General features: G+C 35.4%; 1 protein-coding gene across 1 annotated transcript in view; it reads right to left on the reverse strand.

The window, feature by feature from the left end:
• LOC148940258 (NFX1-type zinc finger-containing protein 1-like) overlaps positions 1 to 23,497 on the reverse strand; it is a 156,246-nt gene that overhangs the window by 104,092 nt on the left and 28,657 nt on the right. The window contains exons 4-8 of the mRNA XM_089106117.1: positions 22,270 to 22,492; positions 18,125 to 18,465; positions 12,913 to 12,996; positions 6,873 to 7,144; positions 2,238 to 2,381 (exon numbers count right to left, since the gene is read on the reverse strand). Of these exons, the coding sequence (XP_088962243.1) occupies positions 2,238 to 2,381; positions 6,873 to 7,144; positions 12,913 to 12,996; positions 18,125 to 18,465; positions 22,270 to 22,492 (1,064 nt within the window). The remainder of the gene's footprint in view (positions 1 to 2,237; positions 2,382 to 6,872; positions 7,145 to 12,912; positions 12,997 to 18,124; positions 18,466 to 22,269; positions 22,493 to 23,497) is intronic.

Genomic DNA, 23,497 nt, shown 5'->3' on the forward strand with positions numbered 1-23,497 from the left:
AGACTAGTGGAAATCTGACTAGTAAATTTACCAGTCACAAGCGTTCTTGACAAGTTTCAAAGCCTCAAAGACAAAATTTTTCCGATTGGTCATATGGTCAGTATATAGGCATATAAAGCAGGTTTTGAAAAAAAAAGAAATGAGGCAATAAGAGGTACAGGGGGTGGAGCTTTGTTAAAGCTTTAGCAAGAGATTGTAATTGCTTTCTTTAAAGGCAGGTTATGATGTAATTATAATTAATTATGATGTAATATAATACGTAACCTATTATAATGTAATTATAATAGGTCCTGATATAATATATAATTTTTCTTTCTCGTCGGATAAGTTACTTTCTTATGGCTGACTAGTGGCATGGTAAATTTCCGAAGCATACAAAAGATTTCCGAATAGAAAATTAAGATTTCAGACAAAATAATGTTCGTAAGGGTTAAAGGTGCGGACCTCAAATAATGTGATAAAGAACAATCAGGTTAGGATTTTTCAGTGGTAAAATTTTATTTTAATTATTGAGGCCGCATTAACCATTTTTGAGGCCGTTTGTTTTCTTTTTTTCTATAATTGTTTTGAAATAAAACATAGTGTAGTTTCAGATCTTAGCAAGCTTTATTGCTAGCGATTATCATAAAATGAGAATTTCAAACTTCTTATTTTTAAACATTACATTATCAAGTCGGGATCCAAACTAACGTGATAACTGTGTTAAAAAGAAATGTAAGAACTTCATAATTGTTTTTTTAGGGTCCTTTGTCTTCCTTACCCTCCCCCCCCCCCAAAAAAAAAAACAAACAACTTACATATTTGGCCTTGACACTTTGCTAATCACTAAACTTAGAGACGAACTAACAATTTACATTTTGAGAAGAGTAGTATTAATCGGTTCACTTATTAAATTATATTAAATTATGTTATATTTATTAAATATATTAAATTATATTTTCTTTAATTATCAATAAAACAAGAAGCATGCAACAAAGTGAGCTTCAAGCAAAAGACACTTTCTTATTGGATAATAAATTAAGAGAAATTAAGTTTTCCCGAATGAAAATTAAGAGCGACAGTAAAACTTAAAACGAACAAAAAGCTGAAAAAGAAACTTTACAAATATTTTTTCAACTTACCTACAACAAAGCGTCAACTAAAAAACCAAAAGAAAAATTAATGAAACCATTCCAAAATAATTTTTTTTAATGAAAAGTAAGAGCGGAATAAAAGCCTAAAACGAGCAATAATAGACTTATGTAATAATCAAATTTATAAGGAACGAAAGTTGTATGGATGAATAAATGAAACCTAAAACAAAAACAAATTAAAATAGATAATGAATTAGTTATTACATAAAATAGTAAATAAATTATCAAGTCAAACTTAAAACGAACAGAAATCACCACAAATATAAGTAGTGTTAACGACCCCTTATCCTCTTTAAAGACAAGAATGTCATTTGTGCGCCAATGAAAATGATTTGTATTGCAAACATTGAGTTTTTCAACAACAACGAGAAAACAAAATCATGATTTTATTAGATGCTAACAAATAAGAGCTACCAGCAATACGAGTGGAGTTACCAAACAAATACGAGTGGAGCTACCATCCCCTTAAGAAGCTAATGTTATTGTGCTTTAATTGAAACGATATTTATTCAAACTACCATGCATTTACTCATCAGACATCAACGAAAAAATTGTTCCCCTGGGGATGAAAATGGATCTTATATTTTAGTTTCCTGTTGAATTTGATCTACATTAAACTTCACCTACATATTTGATTTACATGCTTCTAACTTTATATATAACTACTAGCCAAAGTCCAAAGGGTAAACATATAAAAGCAAAAACGTAGCTTATACCCTTGTATGAACCAATGGAAAAAAAATATCTCGTCCCCTTTCCCCAAATACTAAAGTCCTTTGAAGAAAACTTTTTTCTGTAAGTTTCAACCCTGATCCTACACCCGTGAGACAAAACAGGGTATATTCACCATACAACATATAAAATTCATCACCTTTTACTGAAATTAGCCAATGGAAATCAGATCATCTCAATACTTATGAATAACTGCCTGCTTTCGGGCTGTAGACATAAACGGAGAGGATTTTACCCATGAGGTCAAAACATAAAATCTATACATTCTTCCGCTAATATTTTTCAATTTTTGTAAGGGGTTCTTCAAACAAATTTAACTCCCCACCCCTTCTATTCCCCCTGAGTGAAGCAACGATTTATTCGGTAGCTTACCTGCATCATATAGCGAAGCTGTCCCGAATAAGTTGTCAAAACTGTGATTTGATCAGAGAAATATCCCTGCTGGATTAAGTACCTTGCTATATTTAGAGCAACTTCTGCTTCGTGAGGGTTCAGATGTGACTTCTGTTCGATTTCCTGAAATATGTATAAAATTACAGTTCCAAAGACATTGACTGCAAGTCTGATGTACCACATGAAACTAATGATGAGCGCTTATGTACATGAGGTTATGTACAACGTATAACGAGGCATAGATCCAGGACCATGAGATTGATTGCCTGACATGTTCCGAATTTTCCCCTGTGGAAGATCCTATCTTAGTTTCATAGTACAGCCTAGCGCTTATAGGTCTTTTCTGGCGAATAGACTGTTGATGAACAATGTTGAGAAACAACTAAAAAACAGATCTGTTAATCAAAAATTGTGGATCAGCAACAATTTTCATGAGAACACGAGTTTTTATTGTTGGAAATCAACGGCAATATTATCAAAATCAATTCAACATTGTTTTGCTATTTTCAATTAAACTTGTGTTACTCCTATAATTTTCACACTTTATGCACTTTTTCATTGTTTGATTAAATTCTGAAAGTTTTAATTTAATACAAAAAAATTCTGCAATGCCCCTTATAGGGAAAAAAAGTGGGTAATTAAAATAAGTGCCTTCTTATATCATGCTTTAGGTTAGAGATCAATTTAAAAATAAATATAACTATCTTTATAGCAAACTAATCGTTTTTTCTCTTCTAAAATTGTAAGAACGAAAAAAAAATTCCCCCCACAATATCTATCATTGAAATTTCTCCCTTAAATTTGACCAACAAGTCTGACAAACAAAAATTTCAATTGTTTGCCTTTTTCATCCACAATGTTCATCAACAAAACTTTTGTTGATGGATAGAACACGATTGTTGGTCAACAATGTCCTACCAGAACGGATTGTTGATGAAGAATGTCGTCAGAAAAGGCCTTATGAAATATGGTTGGCCCATAGCCATGATCATAGAGACCGTAGCAAGAAGTAACCAGAGCCCAGCCGGTATTTAATATTTAAAAATTTGAATATTTTCAAGCAACTTACTATTTTCATGATTTTTTTATTTTTTAGATTTTTTATTATTTTTTTATTATTTTTTTTTATTTATTTTTTTATTTACTTTTTATTTTTATTTTTTTATTTATTTTTTTTTTTTATGAACACCCAACGAGAAAAACCAGCTTTCTAAGACCAATTTGAGTCTATAAGAAAAATGAAGAAAACATTCAAAAGGAGATCTGTAGATTTCAGGAAATTTCCTTAATTTTCAATTGGCTTGAGATAGGACATACAATCAATTGGCTGGCTTAATGTGGTTAAAGAGGAACTTGGATGTATAGATCACTTGTCAGAGGGAGGTAGTGGGAGCTAGTGGACGAAAAGCGTGATTGATGCCACAACAGATCTCACAGTTAAAGGTTGTAAAATTAATTAAAGATTGAAATATTTTAGGGAAAAGCTCTGTTCACGTTGGCAAGCAAGGCAGAGAGCAGTTAAAAATTGAAGCGAGAATGAAGTCTACAAATGCTTAAGATGTGCCAGGAAATCCTGACCCTATTGCTAACATATTTTCTTGGAATAATAAACAGAAAAACTTAAGAATCTCAAATCGAGTATCTTCCAATAGGACCGAAAGCGTTGCTATCTACTTTCTAAGCTCTTTCTATTTATGATTTTGATTAAGTTTTTAATTTTATTTCCAGCATTTGGGACTGAGGCAGAGGAATGATATCACTATACTCTCTTTTAGTTATACCTCATTGCCAAGGAAATTTTAGGTTTCCTTCCTTTTCCTTAGTAGTTATATAAGAAAGTTAGCCCATGCAAGGAAAACCAACTTTTGAACTAAAAGATATCTTATTTTCTTTTTAATATTTGGAGAAACGGGGGGTATTTTACACCTTTTTGAAACAGCATCACTTAAGAATTTTAATATTTCTATGATCAAAGAGCCGAACTAGGCCAGTGGCTTTTTAGTAAAAAGGTAGGCATGCTGCATCTTGTTTGAACAAATATCATGAAATACTTTTTAATTATTATTATTACTATGAAGCGCCAGGTAGGTCCTTTGCCCCTCTAATAGCCTCCTCCGTATTCTCTATGACTTACTTTTTTTGTTATTGCAGAAAGGCAAGCACGTTGTACCTTGTTTGTTATGCCCGCAACCAGCTATATTTAAACTATGTTACTGGACGCATAAAGGCAGAAATCAATGTGTAAAACAAAAAGTAATGAAAGTGGGCAGCGCTCCGGCTGCCCTGAACCCAGGACATGAAAAATAGTAGGAATTAAAGATCACTCCAAGAAGACGACCCAACGAACGATTGAGTCGTAAACATAAGAGACAAGTCTGAAAAGGTTTCTTAGCACAATCCTGTAGATGGCAGAACAAGTGGGTTTTAATCCTTTGATTATTAAGAAAAAGACTCGCGCAGTTGAACCCAAAAAGATTCTGCCTCAACTTAAATCAAAGCCTAAAATTAGCTAACTGTGCTTGCAGGGCGGAACTCAATGGCACGGTCCGGTTCAGCTTGATCGCTGACTCTGTTGAGCTGAACAGACGATCACAATAAATTCTCAGGCAACTAAAACTGTTAAAATACCATATCATCTCAATCAGTCCAATTTATTAAACAGAGTTTATCAAGAAAATGCACCCCTAGCATATTAGGCTATATCCGGGTGTCAGGTATGGTAAGATTGAAGTGAAAAACACCTTATTCATCCAAAAAACGTGCTTGGTCTGATTGAGGTGAACGCACAAGAGAAATTAGCACCGAGCATTCTTGTGGTGTTTGACAAAAGTTAGAAATCTTTTTATTCATTTCAGATACATTTGAGGATAAGAAAATGTGTCTTCATGCAAGTGGTATGCAAACATTATAGATAATAACGCAACTTAATGACGTAGTTTACCCAATTATTAGAAAAGTATTTATGTGGCAATCACACGCTGATAGACATAGGATTAATAATTTTATCATCAAATAAGAAAATTTGATAAGTGTTATGTTTTGAGGCAAAGTAGTGTTGCCTTGCCTTGGAAACTGAAAATTTATATATACCTAACAATAAAGATGGCGTTATGTGCTATTTTTTTAGTCAAACTAATAAAGCATTAGCTTGAATAGGTGGTACATTAAAAAGCCTAAACAATGGAAAGAGTGACATCAAATAGAGACAAGAGTTGGGTTTGAGGGCACAGACTATTTTGAGACCGTTTTCAAGGAACGTCTTATCATATTTTTTTCTCTTCCTTTTTTAAAGCACATTATTCTTGAGAAATACAATTTTCAAAGTTTTGAGGTGTTGACAGCTATGGGATGTAATTGGATAAGGAAGAGACAAGATCAATGCTATCTGTAGCATTTTAGTCGGCAAAGGCAACCAAAAGGTACTGCATCACTTCACATTGTTCTAGCAGCGTAAACCTAGTTATATTTAATCTAAGGTTATTAAAACCTCTAACTGACTTTTGTTTTCAGTAACATAAAAACTGTTCGCCGTTTTTTTTGTTATTTTTTATTATTATTATTTTTATCCTTACTTTGATCTAAACATTTTAGTCATCTGATCGTTTTGAGATTAGAGAATGTTCTGAAGCACAATAAAACGAAAAATTTTAGTAGAAATGTTTTGTCATCAATCTCATAGGGTATACCCTTATAGGATGTATGCATGTGTGCAACTACCGTTATTTATAGTTACAACCGTAAAGAGTGGTAATGAGTACAGTGAAAATGAGACTCTCCGTAATGCACTGTTTTGGCACAGTGGAATTGATCTCCGCTTGGTAATACGGGACCCAGATTCCGAACTCAGTGGCAGCAACGTACTGCAAGGCTCGGAATTCAGTTCTGGTGGCGAGATTATGCGAAAGCGTCTCCATATTAACCCAAACAAGAAGAAGAAGAAAAAGAAGCAGAAGAACGAGAAGAAGAAGAAAAAGAAAAAAAGAAGAAAACGAAGAAGAAAAGAAGAAAAAGAAGAAGAATTATTGATAATGGTTGAACGTTTTAAATAAAGTCCAAGGTAATCAATTTGTCAGCATTACTCCTAATTTTCTGGAATAAAGCGACGTAAAAATAGACATTATGCATCATTCCTTTGAAATCCGGGTATGTTGGTACGGGACGGTATTCGCCAGATTGGGAAAAGTAGTCGCCACAGTTAAACAAGTGTCCGATCTTTTTTATGCAATTTCAATTACATATTATAATGTAATTGCATATCATAAATATAATATTATAATTCTCCAGTTTGTTAAACAGATATTCGGTCAGGTAAGATACATGAAGAATTATTTATCTAAACAAGCTACGGCGTTCCCTCTCGGAGACGAAATTAGCTTATTTTAATAAAATTTATTTTATTTATACAATTATTTAACATTTATTTATTATTTATACATTATTTATTAATTATTATTAATGTTTTATACAATTATTAAACATTTATTTATACAATTTAAAATTAGCTTATTTTTAAAACAAAAATTATGCTATTCAACGTAACGGTCATTACGTAATTAACTTTACAGATAGTGTAAATTCAGCATAAAATAAGAGACTGTGAAATAAGCTATTTACCTCTTTTTCTGGAATGTTGTGAGTTAAAAAATATACATTATGCTTCATCCCTTTGACATCCGGGTTGTCCAGCACAGAAGGGTGGTTCTCCAGATTGGGGTAAATAGTCGGCACAATTAACCGAGCTACGTCCGGCCTCATCCGATGTTGAACAGAAAGAGAGGCCTTATTTGCCCCAAGTAGTATCAAGCGCTCAAACATAGAGACATCTAAGTTGTAGTCTCTTGCAAGTTGATATACTGCCGTAGGAGGTCTCAGTTGTTGATGGTCACCTAATATAAAAATAATAAAGGAAGGTAAGATAATAGAGTGATAAAGTAAATAATAAGTAAAATAAGAAAAATAATATAAAGAAGATAAATAAATAAGTAAAATAATAAGAAAAGGGTAAACATAATTAGATCAATAGCAAAGAAAAAATATTTTTGGATACGGCAACAAATTTCACTTAACTGCGAAATTTAGAGTCAATAAATTTAGGAGTTAACGGACTTTTGTTGTTTTAAATAATAAAAAACAAGTTTCATTGATGATTCGAATCAGAAATGGTAAGGCATTTGGTAAAATTTAGACTTTCGAGGAGAAAGACTGGCCCCAGTTCCATCCCCTGCATATATCCCTGCTAGGATCTTTCATTCGTGCTATTTCAGTCAGACTTGAAAATATCTCAAAAGGAAGCCTGGATATATTTTGTGCTGAAACAACTTACGCCCTAATAAGTGGTAGTAACCTCAATGTTTCACGCTAATGCGCCAAAGCAAGTACTGGAGTACTACGATTGTCCGGAAACCCTAAACATGTTAAGATCAGACGAGACGCGAACTTTTGGGTTTTACTTCTGGAGGCAGTGCGATTCTTCTCACTCAAGAGTCTTCAATTCAGTCAGAAGGCATAAATTTGATCGCACCCACTCAGTAGTCATCGCTCAGTTATCAAAGACGAGTTTTCAAAGCCAATTGTTGAAAATTCCGCTTTCTAGGACTGTAATGAGAGAAGGGATGAGATGGCTAGGACACGATCTGCGGATGAATAATGGCCTAGACAGAACCGTCTAGGGGCAAATGAAAAGCAAGTCGCCCCTGAATAGGGTGGGAGAAATTCGTAAGGAAATATATAAAGGAAATGGAAACTTCTTGGAAGGGTTTAAAGAGGGATGCTTTGAAAAGATTGGGATAGAGGAGGAGCGTGCGCAGATGTGTTTGCCTCAGGCTGCTTGGAGCTGCAGTGACTTGTTAGCAGTAGTAGTAGTAGTAGTATTTGGAAACTACACAACAAAGAGAAAATTGCTGCTAACCTTCCCAGTTTAATCCCTTCTAGAAAATGGCAGATCTATTTCGGGGGCCAATTCTTTGCTCTTGGTAGCGGAGATTCTAGTGACTTCATAACAGAGCAAAGTTCATTTCTTAGAGGGGGCTGACCAATGTTATATCACATTTCAAGTGTCCAGTATTACCCATCAGATTTGCGGGTTGAGGAAGTGAAAGGCCAGGAGCATTGATGATATGTCACTGCAATATCTGCTCCACGGTACTGATTTATTATTTCAGTATCTCACGAACATACTCCAGATAAGTCTTGTTCAAGAAATAGTACCGGTTTTTTTTTCCGTACCGGGTCCATAACACAGTAACTTAAGAAGCGTAAACCTGCCAATACTCGCTCTTCATATCTTCCAAAAACGGTATCTATAACATTTTTCAAACTTAAAAAAAAAATTGTTTTGCATTATTTTGTGCAATTCTGTAATATGCCCGACATTAATCCGAGTTCAATCAATAGTTAGTCTTTGGTCAAATAATGTTGCCGCTCACGACTATTCTATTATATTCACAAGTCTAATAGTTTCCTTGTCATTGACGAATTTGACGCTTCCCGTTCATTCAATTTGACAGTACATGTGCAGCCACTCTTAGTGTGTAATAACGCGGTTTTCACCCTTGCGGTATTCAATAAATAAAGATATTAATTTTCCTTGGTGGCTTGAATAACAAGTGTTAGCGCGTGTTTCATAGATGCACTGAACGATTATCCCAGACATTTCAACATATTCATAGGTCCAACCAGTGACCCGACCAGAAATGCCTCTAAGGAGAGACCTATAGCTGAAAGACCAGATTGACAACATAAGTCCATTGAAAGTGACCCGACCAGAAATGCCTCGAAGGATAGACCTATAGCTGAAAGACCAGATTGACAACATAGGTCCGCTGAAAGTGACCCCACCAGAAATGCCTCTAAGGAGAGACCTATAGCTGAAAGACCAGATTGACAACATAGGACCATTGAAAGTGGCCCGACCAGAAATGCCTCTAAGGAGAGACCTACAGCTGAAAGACCAGATTGACAACATTCGCGGCCGGTTGAAGCGATTCAAGATCTTCTGCTAGGAAGAGGTACTTTAATTTTAGTTTTATAATGCATTTTTACTGAGCATTTGTGTTTATCATTACATGTATCTGAATTTTAAAGCCGAACTGAGGATGGTACTGGCAATGCAATCTAATGGTCTGTTAAATGCGGAAGTCACAGTCGTCAAGGTAGACGGCCGTGGCAGCAATCAAGACGAAGGAAGGCTCCTCTTCGTTGACGCTTTATAACAATTCAATTAGTAGGAGCTAGGGTTCTTTCTTTACTAGGTGTCATGGAGGCTCAATCCAAGATGGATAATTCGTGCATAGTCGATGGTACTGATGAGACGTTAATAACTTGCGCACATAATATTTTGAATATTAATAGGACTACAAGTAGTCCTGAATAAAACCTTGATATTTCGGAACGTGAATATGATAAAATTAGCTTATCTTTGAAGGCAGATAATTCAGAAGTTTTATTTATTAATGATAAAAGTTAGATCACCAGACATGCTAATATGGCTAATCTGTAATATTTTGCTATCACCAATTAAACCATCTAGGTTTGCGGATTTGAAAATTGAGAAATGCGTGTGGTTCAGTGTTTTGAACATGCCCTCTTCCTAAAAAAAACAAAGCTTGATGATCGACCATTAAAAACTTAGAATAGAATTCATTTCGGCCGTGACTATTCGTCAGCCTTTTAAAATTCTGCTGCTCTTCCCCCTATTTTACATGTTACTCCTGATCAAACTCCTAATGATAACAAAAAATGTGTCCAAACGCACTGTTTAAGGTATTTCAAGTTCTTGCTTTAAACTCCCCTATAGTCGAATGAAAGCACGTCAATGCAGAGATCAATCTTACCAGACCCCACAACAGCAATTAAGACCGTCCTAAGGAGTCTTCTTAGTTCGGTCCACCTACGAATTTCTGTTCTCGATGATGTATGGCAACATTGTAGTACATGTACCATGGTATTCTGTTGTCTTTTGTAGTTTTTCTTTCTAATTAATTAAAAAAAAACTTTTTCCACAAAATAAGTTTTTCAAAGAAAAGTAAAGAACTACAATAAACCAAAAATGAGCAAAAATAAAATAAAATTATCTACCAAGCGTGGAACTACCACAAATCAGCATCGATAAATAAATGAAACCCAAAACGAACAGAAATTACAATAAATAACCGAGTCAAACTCAAGACGAACAGAAATTAACATGAGTAGGGCTCAAAACCCCCATACCTTCCCAAGGCGAGAACATAATTTGCACTTTACTGGAAAAATATAAATGTTTTTACGTTTATAACTTTAACAAATCAAATAATATTAACATTTTGATTAATAAATATCAGTATATGTATATTAAACTGAAAATGCACATTCATTTGTATTTTTTTCAGTAAAGTGCCTAGTTTCAAAGACACTAGGCTGAACATAATGGCTATCTAAAAGTTTTGATTGGATGTGTTTGGTGAAAAGGCGGGCGTGAGAGGGGAGGTTAGGTGCCCTCAAATCACTCCCAACTATCAAAAAGGGTAATAGCCATTTCAATTTTCAATCAAATGAGCCCTTTTTGAAGTTTCTACGACAACGCTTTCTATAAAAACCTTATATGCCCCCAGGGCATTACTTACAACCCTTGACCTGAATGCTGTGGGGGGGGGGGGGGGCATCCTCAAAGACCTAATTCCAAGAACTTTCAACTATATTGAACAAAATGGCTATCTCAAAATTTTGATTGGATGTGTTTGGGGAAAAGGTGGGCGTGAGAGGGGGGTTAGTTGGCTAATCACTTTCGACTATTAGAAAGGGCACTAGCCCTTTGAATTTCTAATAGATTTAGCCTTTTTTGCAAGATTTTTTTCAGTAAAGTGCCTAGTTTCAAAGACACTAGGCTGAACATAATGGCTATCTAAAAATTTTGATTGGATGTGTTTGGGGAAAAGGTGGGCGTGAGAGGGGGGTTAGTTGGCCTCCAATCACTTTCGACTATTAGAAAGGGCACTAGCCCTTTGAATTTCTAATAGATTTAGCCTTTTTTGCAAGTTTCTATGACAACGCTTTCTATAGAAAAAAACCTTATATGCCCCCAGGGCATAACTTACAACCCTTACCCTGAGGGTTGTGGGGGAGTCTCCTCCTCAAAAACATAATTTCTATCTGGAAATCAACTACGCTGAACAAAGTCGCTATCACAAAACTTTGATGGAATATGTTTATGAAAGTGGTAGGTATGAAAGGTGTGGTTGATTCCTTCCGTTCCCTTTTGGCTATTAGAAAGGGCATTAACCATTCAAATTTCCAATGGAACGAGCCCTTTTCGACATTTCTCATCAACTTTTTCGATACGAAGTGCCCTGGTGTAAAGAAAAAAATAATACATTGTGCCAACATCGTTCTTTACTTAGGCAGCGCGACTATGATTTCACACTCTGTCCTTCGTCCCTTGATTTATGACGGGAATTAAAATTTTTACTTACTTGTTACTTATTTACTGACTTTTAAAATGCGTCTGGCATAGTTACATAATGATGATTTTTGCTAAACATAGTAGGCCTTTATTATTAAACATAGTTATTACCTTTATTATAGGCATATTAGGCCATACCGTAATAAGCACAATAGCCCATGTCTCATCAAAGTTAGTTTACGACCTTGATTTGTTTATGCACACTGAGTAAATCAAACTGCTTCGAACCAATTTAAACTGATTCATGAGAATTTTTTTTATCGAGGATATAATTTTGTTTACACTAGAATACACATAAACCTATTACATGTAACACCATTCCATAAGGTTTAAAATCCGAATATGTAGGCGTGCTATTAAGTTACCATTAGTTTATTAGTTAAACGCAAAAATTACCATTTATTTATCCAAAGTACTATTTTGGCAAATTAAAACTTACCTGATAAGGTGTTTATTTTCGGGAGCAAAAAGCGAGCAAAAAATTTTTCCCCTAAAGGTGATTTTCTTCACAAAAAGTGACGTTCTAACCTACAAAGACAAAATTCCTGGAGAAGGTTTAAGAGGAATTAGTTGACTAGATCAGGCACGTACGCAGGAATTTGTTTCGGGGGGAGGCCCAATTTGTTTCGGGGGGGGAGGGCTAATCCTTCAAACCCATTATTCTGTGAGAAAAATCAGAAAATTATGGGAAAATGAAAAAAATCGTGAGTTTTCGGGGGGGCCCGGGCCCGGAGGCCCCCCCAGCGTACGTCCCTGGACTAGATGATTAATTGAGTTCATTAGTTGATTAGTTAAACACAAAAATTACCATTTATTTATCCAAAAACAATCCAAAATACTATTTTGGCCCATTAAAACTTACTTGATAAGGTGTTTATTTTCGGGAGCAAAAAACGAGCGAAAACTTTTTCCCTTAAAGGTGATTTTCTTCACAAAAAGTTGACGTTCTTTAACCTACAAGGACGAAATTCCTGGAAAAGGTTTAAGAGGAAAGAGAATATAGTCAAACATCCTTGGGATTTAACCCATTAGAATTTTTTCCTGAAACTAGAAATGGATCAGCATTTCCAAAATAAAAGAGCCGCCATATTAATCTGCTTCAATCAGTATTTTAGGGTAAAAGAATAATACAAATTTTACTTTAAGATTTCATTTTATGAAATGATTGATGAAATTAATAAAAGGAATTTTCGATCTTATTATTAAAAAAATACTCACCAATTAGTATTAAATGTTCACAAGCTGAGGTCATTGAAATGAGGGTATGCGCTTCAAGTACCTCCCCTGCTTCTTCGATTATAACTGTAAAAGAAATAAGAAATCTTCAAAGTAATCTGACTTAGGCAGAGGTTTAGGCAGCAGTTTGGAATCAGTAAAACAGCGCAAATCAGCCCGAAATGAGTTATGTATCTAAACATAGATTTATTAGCTGAATAGATACCAGATAATATACCGAAAAAGTATACAAACCATCACAGCCATCAGACATCCAACAAAAATGGAGTAATGAGAGCAATCAGTGGTGGTAAAAGCAGACCTAAAATCAGTGTTGCTAGCTGCAAGCAACTCGAGAAACCCTTGCTGGTAGCATAGAAGGCCGAGCGCAAGGAGCTCGCCAAAACATGTGTTGTCATGAATCAAAGCATAAACTACTAAAGAGTTAAGCACAGCTTGTTTATTGATCCTTGAAAGCTGCATTCTTTTCGAGTAATGAACGCTTGGGAAGAACATCTTTCTTTACCAAACGTATTCCCAGCAAGTTACAGCAGCACTAACCCACCTAGGGCTAACACAGCTGCAAACTCCCTTTGACACCATACCATTTCTGAGCTTTAATCCCTGCTACCTCGCATGAACTTATTACCCTTTAAATATTTTCATATTTTCAACCAACTCGAGAACAATCTGCATTTCAAAAAGTAGGTAGGACTAGACAGTTAGATGGAATCACATATTTTATACAACTTGCTTTTTTTACATAGAGGAGCAAATATAACTACCGACATACAATTCGTCTTAAGAACGTCCAGTGCAAATTCTTCAACTTATTGAAAGCCAACATTTTAGAACCCTACTTGACCACTGTCATTATGATGGCGTGTTGAGTCCTGATATTCTTAAAATCATAATTCTTTCAAACTTTTTTTTCATTGCAATAAATCAGTATGTTCACCTCCGATATTCTATTAAATGCAGCGAAAGTAAAAATCTTTCGGTTCCCGTACGTAGAATTGAACCACTGTCATTATCATGGCGTGTAGTCCTGATATTCTTAAAATCATAATTCTTTCCAAAATTTTTTTCCATCGCCATAACCTAATGTTCACCTTCGACATTCTACTAAATGCAGCGAAAGAAAAGTAAAAATCTATCGGTTCCCGTACGTAGAACACCTGTCCCTTTTTAAATTAAATTTTAACAAAAAACAAATATTTTTCAACTGAAAGTATGGAACAACACTAAAAATATTTCAAAGTTGGTTGACATTGGGGAAAATAGGAGCGTTGGAGGGGTGGCTCTTTGCCCTCCAATCTTTTGGATCACTTAAAAAGGACACTAGAACTTTTTTTTCTGATCAAATGAACCATATCTCTTGTAGGATCACTTGTTCGAAACGGTCACCCTTAGGAAAAAAACAACAAAAACAAATAAACACGCATCCGTGATCTTTCTCCTGAAAAAAAAGCTTGCAAAGGGATTTGCTTTTAATAAGTGGCTTTTTTTACTTATTTTATCAGATTTTTTTTCAAATTATCCACCCAAATTTGTGACAGAAATTATTATTATATTAAAGTATGCCATCAGACGGCAAATCAAGCAATATGTTTATTTTCGGCTATACTCATGACATTGTAAAAGATATGAAAAACGCAAATTTTGTCCAAGTTCATCATAGTTAAGTGGCTTTTAAAGGATAATTTGACTGAAGTGCATAGGAAGACAAACTATATAGGGAAAAAAAGGAGCGATCACTTGATTTCATTGTCCAAAATCGCAGTGATGATCTCCGTGTCAGGGCCCTTCAGCCAGGAAGTGCAACGGAGAGTGGGGGACCAGCCTTCCTATACATTTGCACAACCTTTCTGTTAACCTACCCTAGATTTCTGCAGTTACCCATTTAGAGGTGGGTCGAACATGGCTAAACTTACAGAGTAACACCATTGACCCTCGTGTCAAACCAAATAATCGACCGCAACAGGGTTCGATCCTAGCCTTAAAGGATATAGGATTGCAAATTCGGCCCGCTAACTACTCGGCTAGGACAACCCTATATAGAGAAAACGATAACAAAAACGAAGGTTTCCGGAGGTACCTAATTTGGAGAGGTATGGGTTTTATATACAACTTTCAAATAGCTTTTGCTATTTGAAGGCATGGGGATTATCAGCCCTGCTCATGTTAATTTTTGTTCGCTTTGAGTTTGACTCGGCTATTTATTGTAATTTCTGTTCGTTTTGAGTTTTTTAAATAACTAAAAAATTGCAAAACTTACAGCCCTTGCCCCGAGGCTTCAGGGTTGGGGGGGGGGGGTCACATCCCCAAACGTAAAATTACTTAACCTTTCAAAAATACTGAAATAAATTGATGTTCGAAAACTTTGTTGGATGTTTGTTGGAAGAAAATTTGTGGACTGCGTTCTTGCCTCTCAGGCCTTTTTTAAAAAAAAAAAGCAAAAATCATTCTGATCTGACCAGTGATCTAGATAAGACTATCATGAAAGTCCTCAGTTCAATTTCCTGTTGAGCAGACAAATTTTAATTTAAGTACAAGTGAGCTCTAAGTTTTAATATTTTGATGAAGAAAAAATTAAGCTTAAGCAAAATAATGTAAAATCAGAGTGGCGCCAATTCACAGAAATTTAGGGATGGGGCAAAATTTATTTTTCAGAACCTAGGGGGGAGGGAATGTTTCGTTTCTTCCTTTTTTTAAAATTAAAAAACAAAAAAGACATCTTCGAATGGAAATATCTCTTAAAAAAGTTGTTTCTTTTCAAATCTAGGTGAGAGGGCAAAACAATCTAGGGAGCCCATACTACTACTACTACTAATAACAACTCACCGCAGCACCAAGCCGCCTGAGGCCAAAGCAGCTACGCACGCTCCTCCTCCATCCCAATCTATTTAAGCCTCCCTTTTTACACCCGCCAACGAAGTTCCCATTTCCCCTAAATCTTTCTTTATGACGTCCTCCCAGACGAGGACGACCTGCTTTTCGTTTAGCCCTAGACGGTTGGCCGAAAACAATCTTCGGCAATCTGTCATCCTTCATTCGCACAACGTGCCCTAGCCACCTCAACCTTTCTTTCATTATAGCCCAAGAGAGCGGTAATGAACCACATTTTTCGTATAGCCTATTGTTTGAAATACGGTCAGTCAGCCGGGTACCCAGAACAATCCTTAAGCAATTTCTCTGGAAAAAATCTAGCAAATGTTAATCCGCTTTTCTGAGCGCCCATGCATCAGAGCCATATCTGACCACTGTCATTACTGTAGCTTCTAATATTCTAATCTTGGTTTGCAGACTTATCTTCCTATTCTTCCAAACTTTTTTTAACTGTGAAAAAACACCCTGAGCCTTGGCTATTCTACTTTTAACATTTTCACTGCTCCCACCATCTTTACTAATAGTGCTACCAAGGTAGGTGAAGCTGACCACCTGATCAATCTTTTCATTACCCAAGTCACCTTTTCATCTTCACTTATTCCTAGCCTTAGTGACTTAGTCTTCTTAACATTAATTTTCAAACGTATTCTAGCACCCTGAACTCGCAAAACCTCTAAAACTTCATTCATTTTGCTCACAATTTCATGTAGGATGCTTGAATCATCAGCATAATCTAAGTCCAGGGGATTTTTTCATCCCAATTTATTCCGTGGTCTTTCATTGCCTTTCCTGTGCTCCTTAAGACAAAGTCCATCAAAATAATACATATAAACGGGGATAGAACACAACCCTGCTTAACTCCTGATTTAATAGAAAACCAGCTGCTAACCTCATTTCCAACCCTAACCGCAGCAGTGTTATTCTCGTACATAGCACTAATCACTTTAATGTATTTGTCTGGTATACCATATAAGGATAAAACGTTTACTAAAGCTGCTCTATCAACAGAATCGAACGCTTGCTCGTAATCTATAAAACTGCGGACCAATGGTGTTTGACAACTCAGACACTTCTCAATTATTTACATACGAGTGAAAATTTGGTCAACACATGCTCTACCTTTTCTAATACCATACTGTTCATCTCTTAAAACTTTGTCTACGGCATATCTCAGTCTAAAAAGTATCATATTACTAAGTAATTTACTACCTACAGAGACCAGACTAATGCCTCGATAAATACCACACTCACTCTTATAACCTTTCTTTTACAGAGATTTTCCTAAAATCGTTAGGTACTTCCCCTTTTTTTAAAATCATATTCATAGTCTCTAGTAACTTCTTTCAAACCTCAAAACCACCATATTTAAGAAACTAATTTACCACCCTATCAGCACCTGGAGACTTATTATTTTTTAATCCTTTCAGTACTGTCGCTAATTTTTCCTCTCAAAACAAAACTTCCTTCACATCCAAGGTATCACAAACTTTTTCACTTTCCTCTATATCTTTCCCTGCAACTCTCTCAGTTAAGCAAATTCTCAAAATGTTCGGCCCATCTCTCTTTAGTTCTTTCTTTATCGCTAATTATGGCCCCATTTCTATCTTTAACTGGCCCAAGTCCGGATTAGCTACTCCCTCTCAATTTATTAACATGCCAGTACAATATTTTACTATTATGCCGTCTAGCTGCATCTTCCAGATCCTCGGCAATTTTTTGGAACCGGGGTCAGTAGCGTGACTCTGTAAGCTCAGCCAGAGTTGACCCAGCTCCAAATGGATACTCATAGAAATCTGGAGAAGGTAAACAGAAAGGATATGCGAAAGCGTAGTAGGGTTGGCCTCCAGCCCCCCATTGTACTTCCTGGCTCGGTGGCCATGTAATGGAGATCAGCACCGCCGGTAGGGACTGAAAAGTCCAATGCCGTATTCTTGTTTTTTTTACCCTTGTTGCTCACGGTGTGTGCTAGCAGATTTGTCTTAGTAAATTGATCCATAATTGAAAGTCAATGTCACATTTAGGTCATAAAAGAGGCGAATAAACAAGCTTTTCGTATTTATAGATCTCCTACCTAATGAAGAAAAAATACAAATAAAATTCAATTGTTTAAATTAGTTACAGGGTATGTCTCACTGCAGCTATCAAACTTTAAGCCTGTGTTTTCAAGTTTTAAAACTTTAAGACTAATTGTGTAATAAGTGCAGAACCGAATTTCCATTTACGAAAGAACCATTTTTTTCGAAATTCCAATATTTTGTAAAATTCTGTAAAATATACAAAGACTTGGAACAATGTCAACAAAGACCGTAAAAATAAAAGAATATACCTATTTTGGGGGCTACATGTCTAATCAGCTTATCATACTTGGCACATCCTGATGTTGTGGCAGCAACAATATCCATACTTTTGCAATATGTTGCGTCTTCTTCTGTTTCATTATCGTCAACTTGCTTTTTCAATACTCTATAGCGTTCTTCGACTTTCTCTCTTTCATCTAAAAATTTTTCTATCACTTCTTGTCGCCACTTCGCGTAAATCATCCATCGCTCGTGGGGGTGGAGTGACCAGGGGTCTTTCTTTCTTATCAAATCCTCAACCAGATTCTCTTTTGATGATGAAGGCAAAATTTCAAGCAATTTTAGTACGACTTCACCAGTTTTTTCAGTGCTAGAAAAGTTGATTTGTTAGGATTTTTTTTTAGGTCCATATGCACTATCATTACTTACCCAAAAGTTCATATCATAGAAGCTTAAATTTGGCTTTTATCATTATTTTTCAACTCAGGGGGTTGTGACCCAAGAGATTTTCCCATGGAGGATTCCACCAGTAATGACAGTAGTTGATCATAAATATTAAAATTTATATAAGAATAATTTTATATCAATCAATTAATATATTTTAATAAAACTTACATACAAACGAACATACACATACAGTGCTTGGAAAAAATAGTTAGTATGAACTTATTCCCCTCTCCTTAAAATACAGTAATGGAAACTTATTGACATTCACATGTCATTTCTGCTTCAACAAGCAGCAACAATGGAGGGGGGGGGGTAGAACAGATATTTGCTATGTTGTCTCTAGAATACCAAAAAGGATATAAAAATACAAAGTAAAACTGCACTTAATTTGAATATTAGGGGAACACACTTTTGAACTTCCCATGGCGGTAGAGCCTTCACTGTAAGTGCCCTGATGGTCCAAGGATTTTTCAGTAGGGTAGTTGAAAGACGGGAAAAAATTGAGTTTACAAACTCAACTCCAGAGATTGTTACACATCGGGTTTCAAAGCATCTTCAAGAAGGTTTGAGTCCTCGGAAACATATTAGGGCAAATAACTATATACCCCATCACTGGGTAGAGGTTTTACTATACAATAAAAATGAGGACGTTTCAGGACAAGTACTTTCTCAGCGAAATAACAAACAAACGCTCTCATCTTACTGGCATTCGTATCTTTTTCCTTTTTTTGTTTCTTTTTCTTTTGGACGAGGCTTCTAGGGTACGTTCTCTGCCCTTATGCAGCCCTGGCAAACCCAAGGGTTTCCTTGTCAGACACCCCTCCTTTAAATTACACATTTTGGCGAAAACCAGAGAATAACGGGAATTTATAAGTATGAAAACTGGTGCATGAGCGAAGAAGAAGAATCACTATCCCCTTCAGGCGTTTGGCAATTTTGTCCTAATTTTAACCTACCCTAAACTACAGCACACTTGCGTTTTCGGAAATTAGTGGGTTTTTATCACCAGTGGGCCTACGAGTCTGCTCTGTCCCCAGTCAACCCGGCAATTAAACCTGCCAAGACGTTCCCTATCTAACCTAGACCTACTTTCTGTAGGCTAAATTTTGGCCTGCAACGCAACATGGGAGCAAACAGCTCTTTGTTGCAGCAATCTATTTTGTTATCTAAACAATCATCCAGGAAACTTTAATTGTAATACCTCAGTAAAGGGTTTTTCAACAATCGCAATTTTAGAAGTGTACTTTTTATTCTAATTTAACGTCATTTTTGAGGATTTCAGGTTCTTTTTTAAATATATCGAAAATTTCGTTTCGTAATTAAAAATTACTTATAGTTGAATTTGAACAATAATAATAGCTATTTTCAAAATACTAGTCTATTATGAATTCTATCATAGCACAGTGGATAAACCCTCTGCTTGGCAATCTGAAGTCTAAGGATCGATCCCCGCTGCAGCAAAGTTGGGTTATAGCCTTGCTACTTGTCCCTGTAAAAACAGCAGAACAACAGCAACAGAAAGTTCGTTTCGACACCCTATGCTTCAGCAATGGCTCTGCAATATCTATCTTTTTTTACTTATTGCTCCTCTTATTTTATTTATTTATTTTATTTTATTTTATTAATAAATAAATAAATATTTTTATTTTATCTATTTATTTTAGTTATTTTATTTATTTATTTATACCTAAGTATTTTATTTATTTATTTTTTATTTATTTATTTTTTATTTATTTTATTTTATTTATTGCTTATCTTATTTTTTTTATTAATTGTTCCTTTTTATCTATTGCTTTTATTTTTATTTATTTGTCTCAACGGAATTTCCTTAAAAACCCGTGTTTGACATTTCGGCAAGTGCAGGCCATAGCTGCTACTTCCTAGGTTTCCGAAATTACTACAACCACAACTGTTAAAAAAAATAACAGACTAATCATCACTGACAGAGGAATGTCAGCTTTAATTGTACAACACTGCGAATTAATTAAATCAATTGTCTGATTCGGGTTTTTTTCTACCTTTTTTACGAAGTCGCCTGCCGCTACTTTACCACAGGTGCTAGGACTCTTTAGTCTCTGTCTCCCCAAAAATAAAATCACCGAGTTAAAATTCCACATACCTAATTTTTCTTACTTTCCCATTCTCTTTATTGTAAATTTCAACCACACCTATTTCAACTATCATCCTTAATCAAATTAGTTGTTTCCAGAACAAAAAAGTTAAGCAAACAAATAACATAACTTACAAACGACTACGTTGTTTTTGTATTTAATATATACAAATGTAGCCACCATCTATTACGGTTGCAGCGATAGCTGCAGCCTAGTAAAGAACGAAGCACGATCCTAGTAAAGAACGAAGCACGCGAAAAAATGCGTTTAGAAGAAACTAGCTAGTGAGAAAAAATCGTCATTTGTTTTTTGTTCAGGAATGATACTATTACCTCGATTAGTCTTAAAAGTAAAATGTTATTTTGAAACTAATCTACGGGAATTTCAAAATGTGAAAACGGCGTCAGGTCGGCGAAAATGGCGTCAGGTCGAAAGAAAAAGTACACCACTCGAATTGCTATTGCCAACAACCTTATATAAGAACCTTACAGCTCCTTGACATGAACAACAAGGAGAATTATTTTTTGCAAGGGTAGCCTAGAGAGCTGTTTAAGGGCTCATTTTCAAAGATGTTCCTATATCTGGTACCTTTTGTGCAAAAGAAAGCATAACATTTAAAATATAATAACATCTTTGACAAAAAAAACTGCATCTTCATTTAAAAGATGATATAACGCATGCATCTTTTTACAAGAGATTATATATTTATCTTACGAAAAAGGCTTTTCTGAGGCATGATGTCACAATTTAGTTATTCTGCTTCCTGACTGTTGGGTTTGTTCTTTACTAAATTCCAATAAAGGAAATCTCAAATCAGGGTCAATTAGCTGGAGAGAAATGTCCATGAGATACTTCTCGGCAGTCTTACACCAACGAATCGGCAAACCATTGTTATGGTGTCAAATTTCGCGTTGAAAGCGACGGAGGTGAGGTGCAGCCGTTGCAACTGGAAGTGCATAGCGTAAGGTTTCAAATTTAATGCTTTTGTATTTTAATGCAACTGGAAGTACATAGTGTAAGGTTTCCAGTTTAATACTATCCAATGTTTGAGTTTAAGGCTTTTGTAGTTAGATGGGAGTAATCATGATTTTTGTATATAGCCCTCGGTCCTCCAATATGAATTATATTATATTATTATAATATTAAATTATAAATTTTTTATATTTGTATGTTTTGTTTTATATATTATTATATATTATATTATATAATATTATAATAATAAAATATTATTACATATTATGTAATGAAAATACGGTACTCTTGCATTATATGGGCCTTTACAAGGAAACCAGGCACGAAAAACCCGTTTTTGAGAGGTTAACCGCTATAGAGTAATACAATGCATAGCATGGTTTTATTGCGTATACGATATTTAAACTGTTGTTTTTTGGGGTTTAGGGGGGAAAAGGTACCTAGGTTAGGTTAGATTAGGTTACATATTTAATATATGCTATGCTTTACCAAGACCCCCCCCCCACCTAATGTGCAAATATATAGCCCAAATTTGTTTCTAAACTATTATATATTCCTCCTTTTTTATTATATTTCATTAGCATTAACCAACTCTTGACTTTTTAGAAAGGCCCATATAATGCAAGAGTACCGAAAATACTTACTATCCAATATTGTAATCGATTATCTGGTATTCCCAGTCTGAAATGTCTAAGGAATCACGACAGTGTTTCATTTCTTCTATCTCCTCCCTAAGAATTTTCTCCGACCAGGCAATGCTTGAGTCTTCAAAAGTGTCATGGTGATCGATTCTCATTTCTCTTGCCATGGCTTCATAATCGCTTCCACTGTCCCTTTCGTCTCCCATTCTTGATCTTTCTAATTCCTCTGTAAATTTTTACACAAATAAATAAAAAACAACGAACTGAAAGTAAGGAGCGCCCCGGCTCAATGGTAACCGAAACTCTAGAAAACTGTATTTTGATACAAATAGATAGATCAAAAGAATCAGATTTTAATGCTGATTTCAAATAAATAAGTTTCATCAAGTTTAGTCCTACCCATCAAAAGTTACGCGCCTGAGAAAATTTGGCTGATTTTCGAAAAAAGGGGAAAAGACCCCCTAAAAGTTATAGAACCTTAATGAAAATCACACCGTCATATTCAGCGCATCAGAGAACCCTACTGTAGCGGTTTCAAGCTCTTATTTACAAAAATGTAGAATTTTGCATTTTTTTGCCAGAAGATCACGGGTGCGTGTTTATTTGTTGTTTTTGTTTTTGTAGTTTTTTTTTCCAGGGGTGATCGTATCGACCCATTGGTCCTAGATTATCGTGGGAGGGCTCATTGGAATGGAAGTTAAAAGTTCTAGTGCCCTTTTTAAGTGACCAAAAAAATGGAGGGCAACTAGGGCATCCCACGCTCATTTTTTCCCCAAAGTCACCCGATCAAAATTTTGAGATAGCCATTTTGTTCAGCATGTTCGAAAATATTATAAGTATGCCTTTTAGGATGACTTAATACCCCGATGTTCCCGGGGGGAGGGCTGAAAGTTATGAACTTTACCCAATGTTAACATATAGTATTGTTTATTGGGAAATATACAGACGTTTTCAGGGGAGATTTTTTCTGATAGTGGGGGAGGGGGGGTTGGTCGGGGGTTATGTGGGAGGATCTTTCCGTGAAGGAAGTTTTCATGGGGGAAGGGACATTGCTATGAACGGGACGTCGGACTTCCCAGCATTATTTAAAAAAAAGATCAGAAATTATATATAAAAAAAAAAAAGTTTTTCAGCTGCAACAGCAGCAACATCAATACTTTAAACGAACAGAAAATATTACATATATGATTGGGTTCACCCCCTAGTCAAAACCTCGCTTTTTAAGCCAAAG

This window comes from Artemia sp. Qi Xiang Cuo, chromosome 20, assembly GCF_049724085.1.
Source record: "Artemia sp. Qi Xiang Cuo chromosome 20, ASM4972408v1, whole genome shotgun sequence".
Taxonomy (NCBI): Eukaryota; Metazoa; Arthropoda; class Branchiopoda; order Anostraca; family Artemiidae; genus Artemia; species Artemia sp. Qi Xiang Cuo.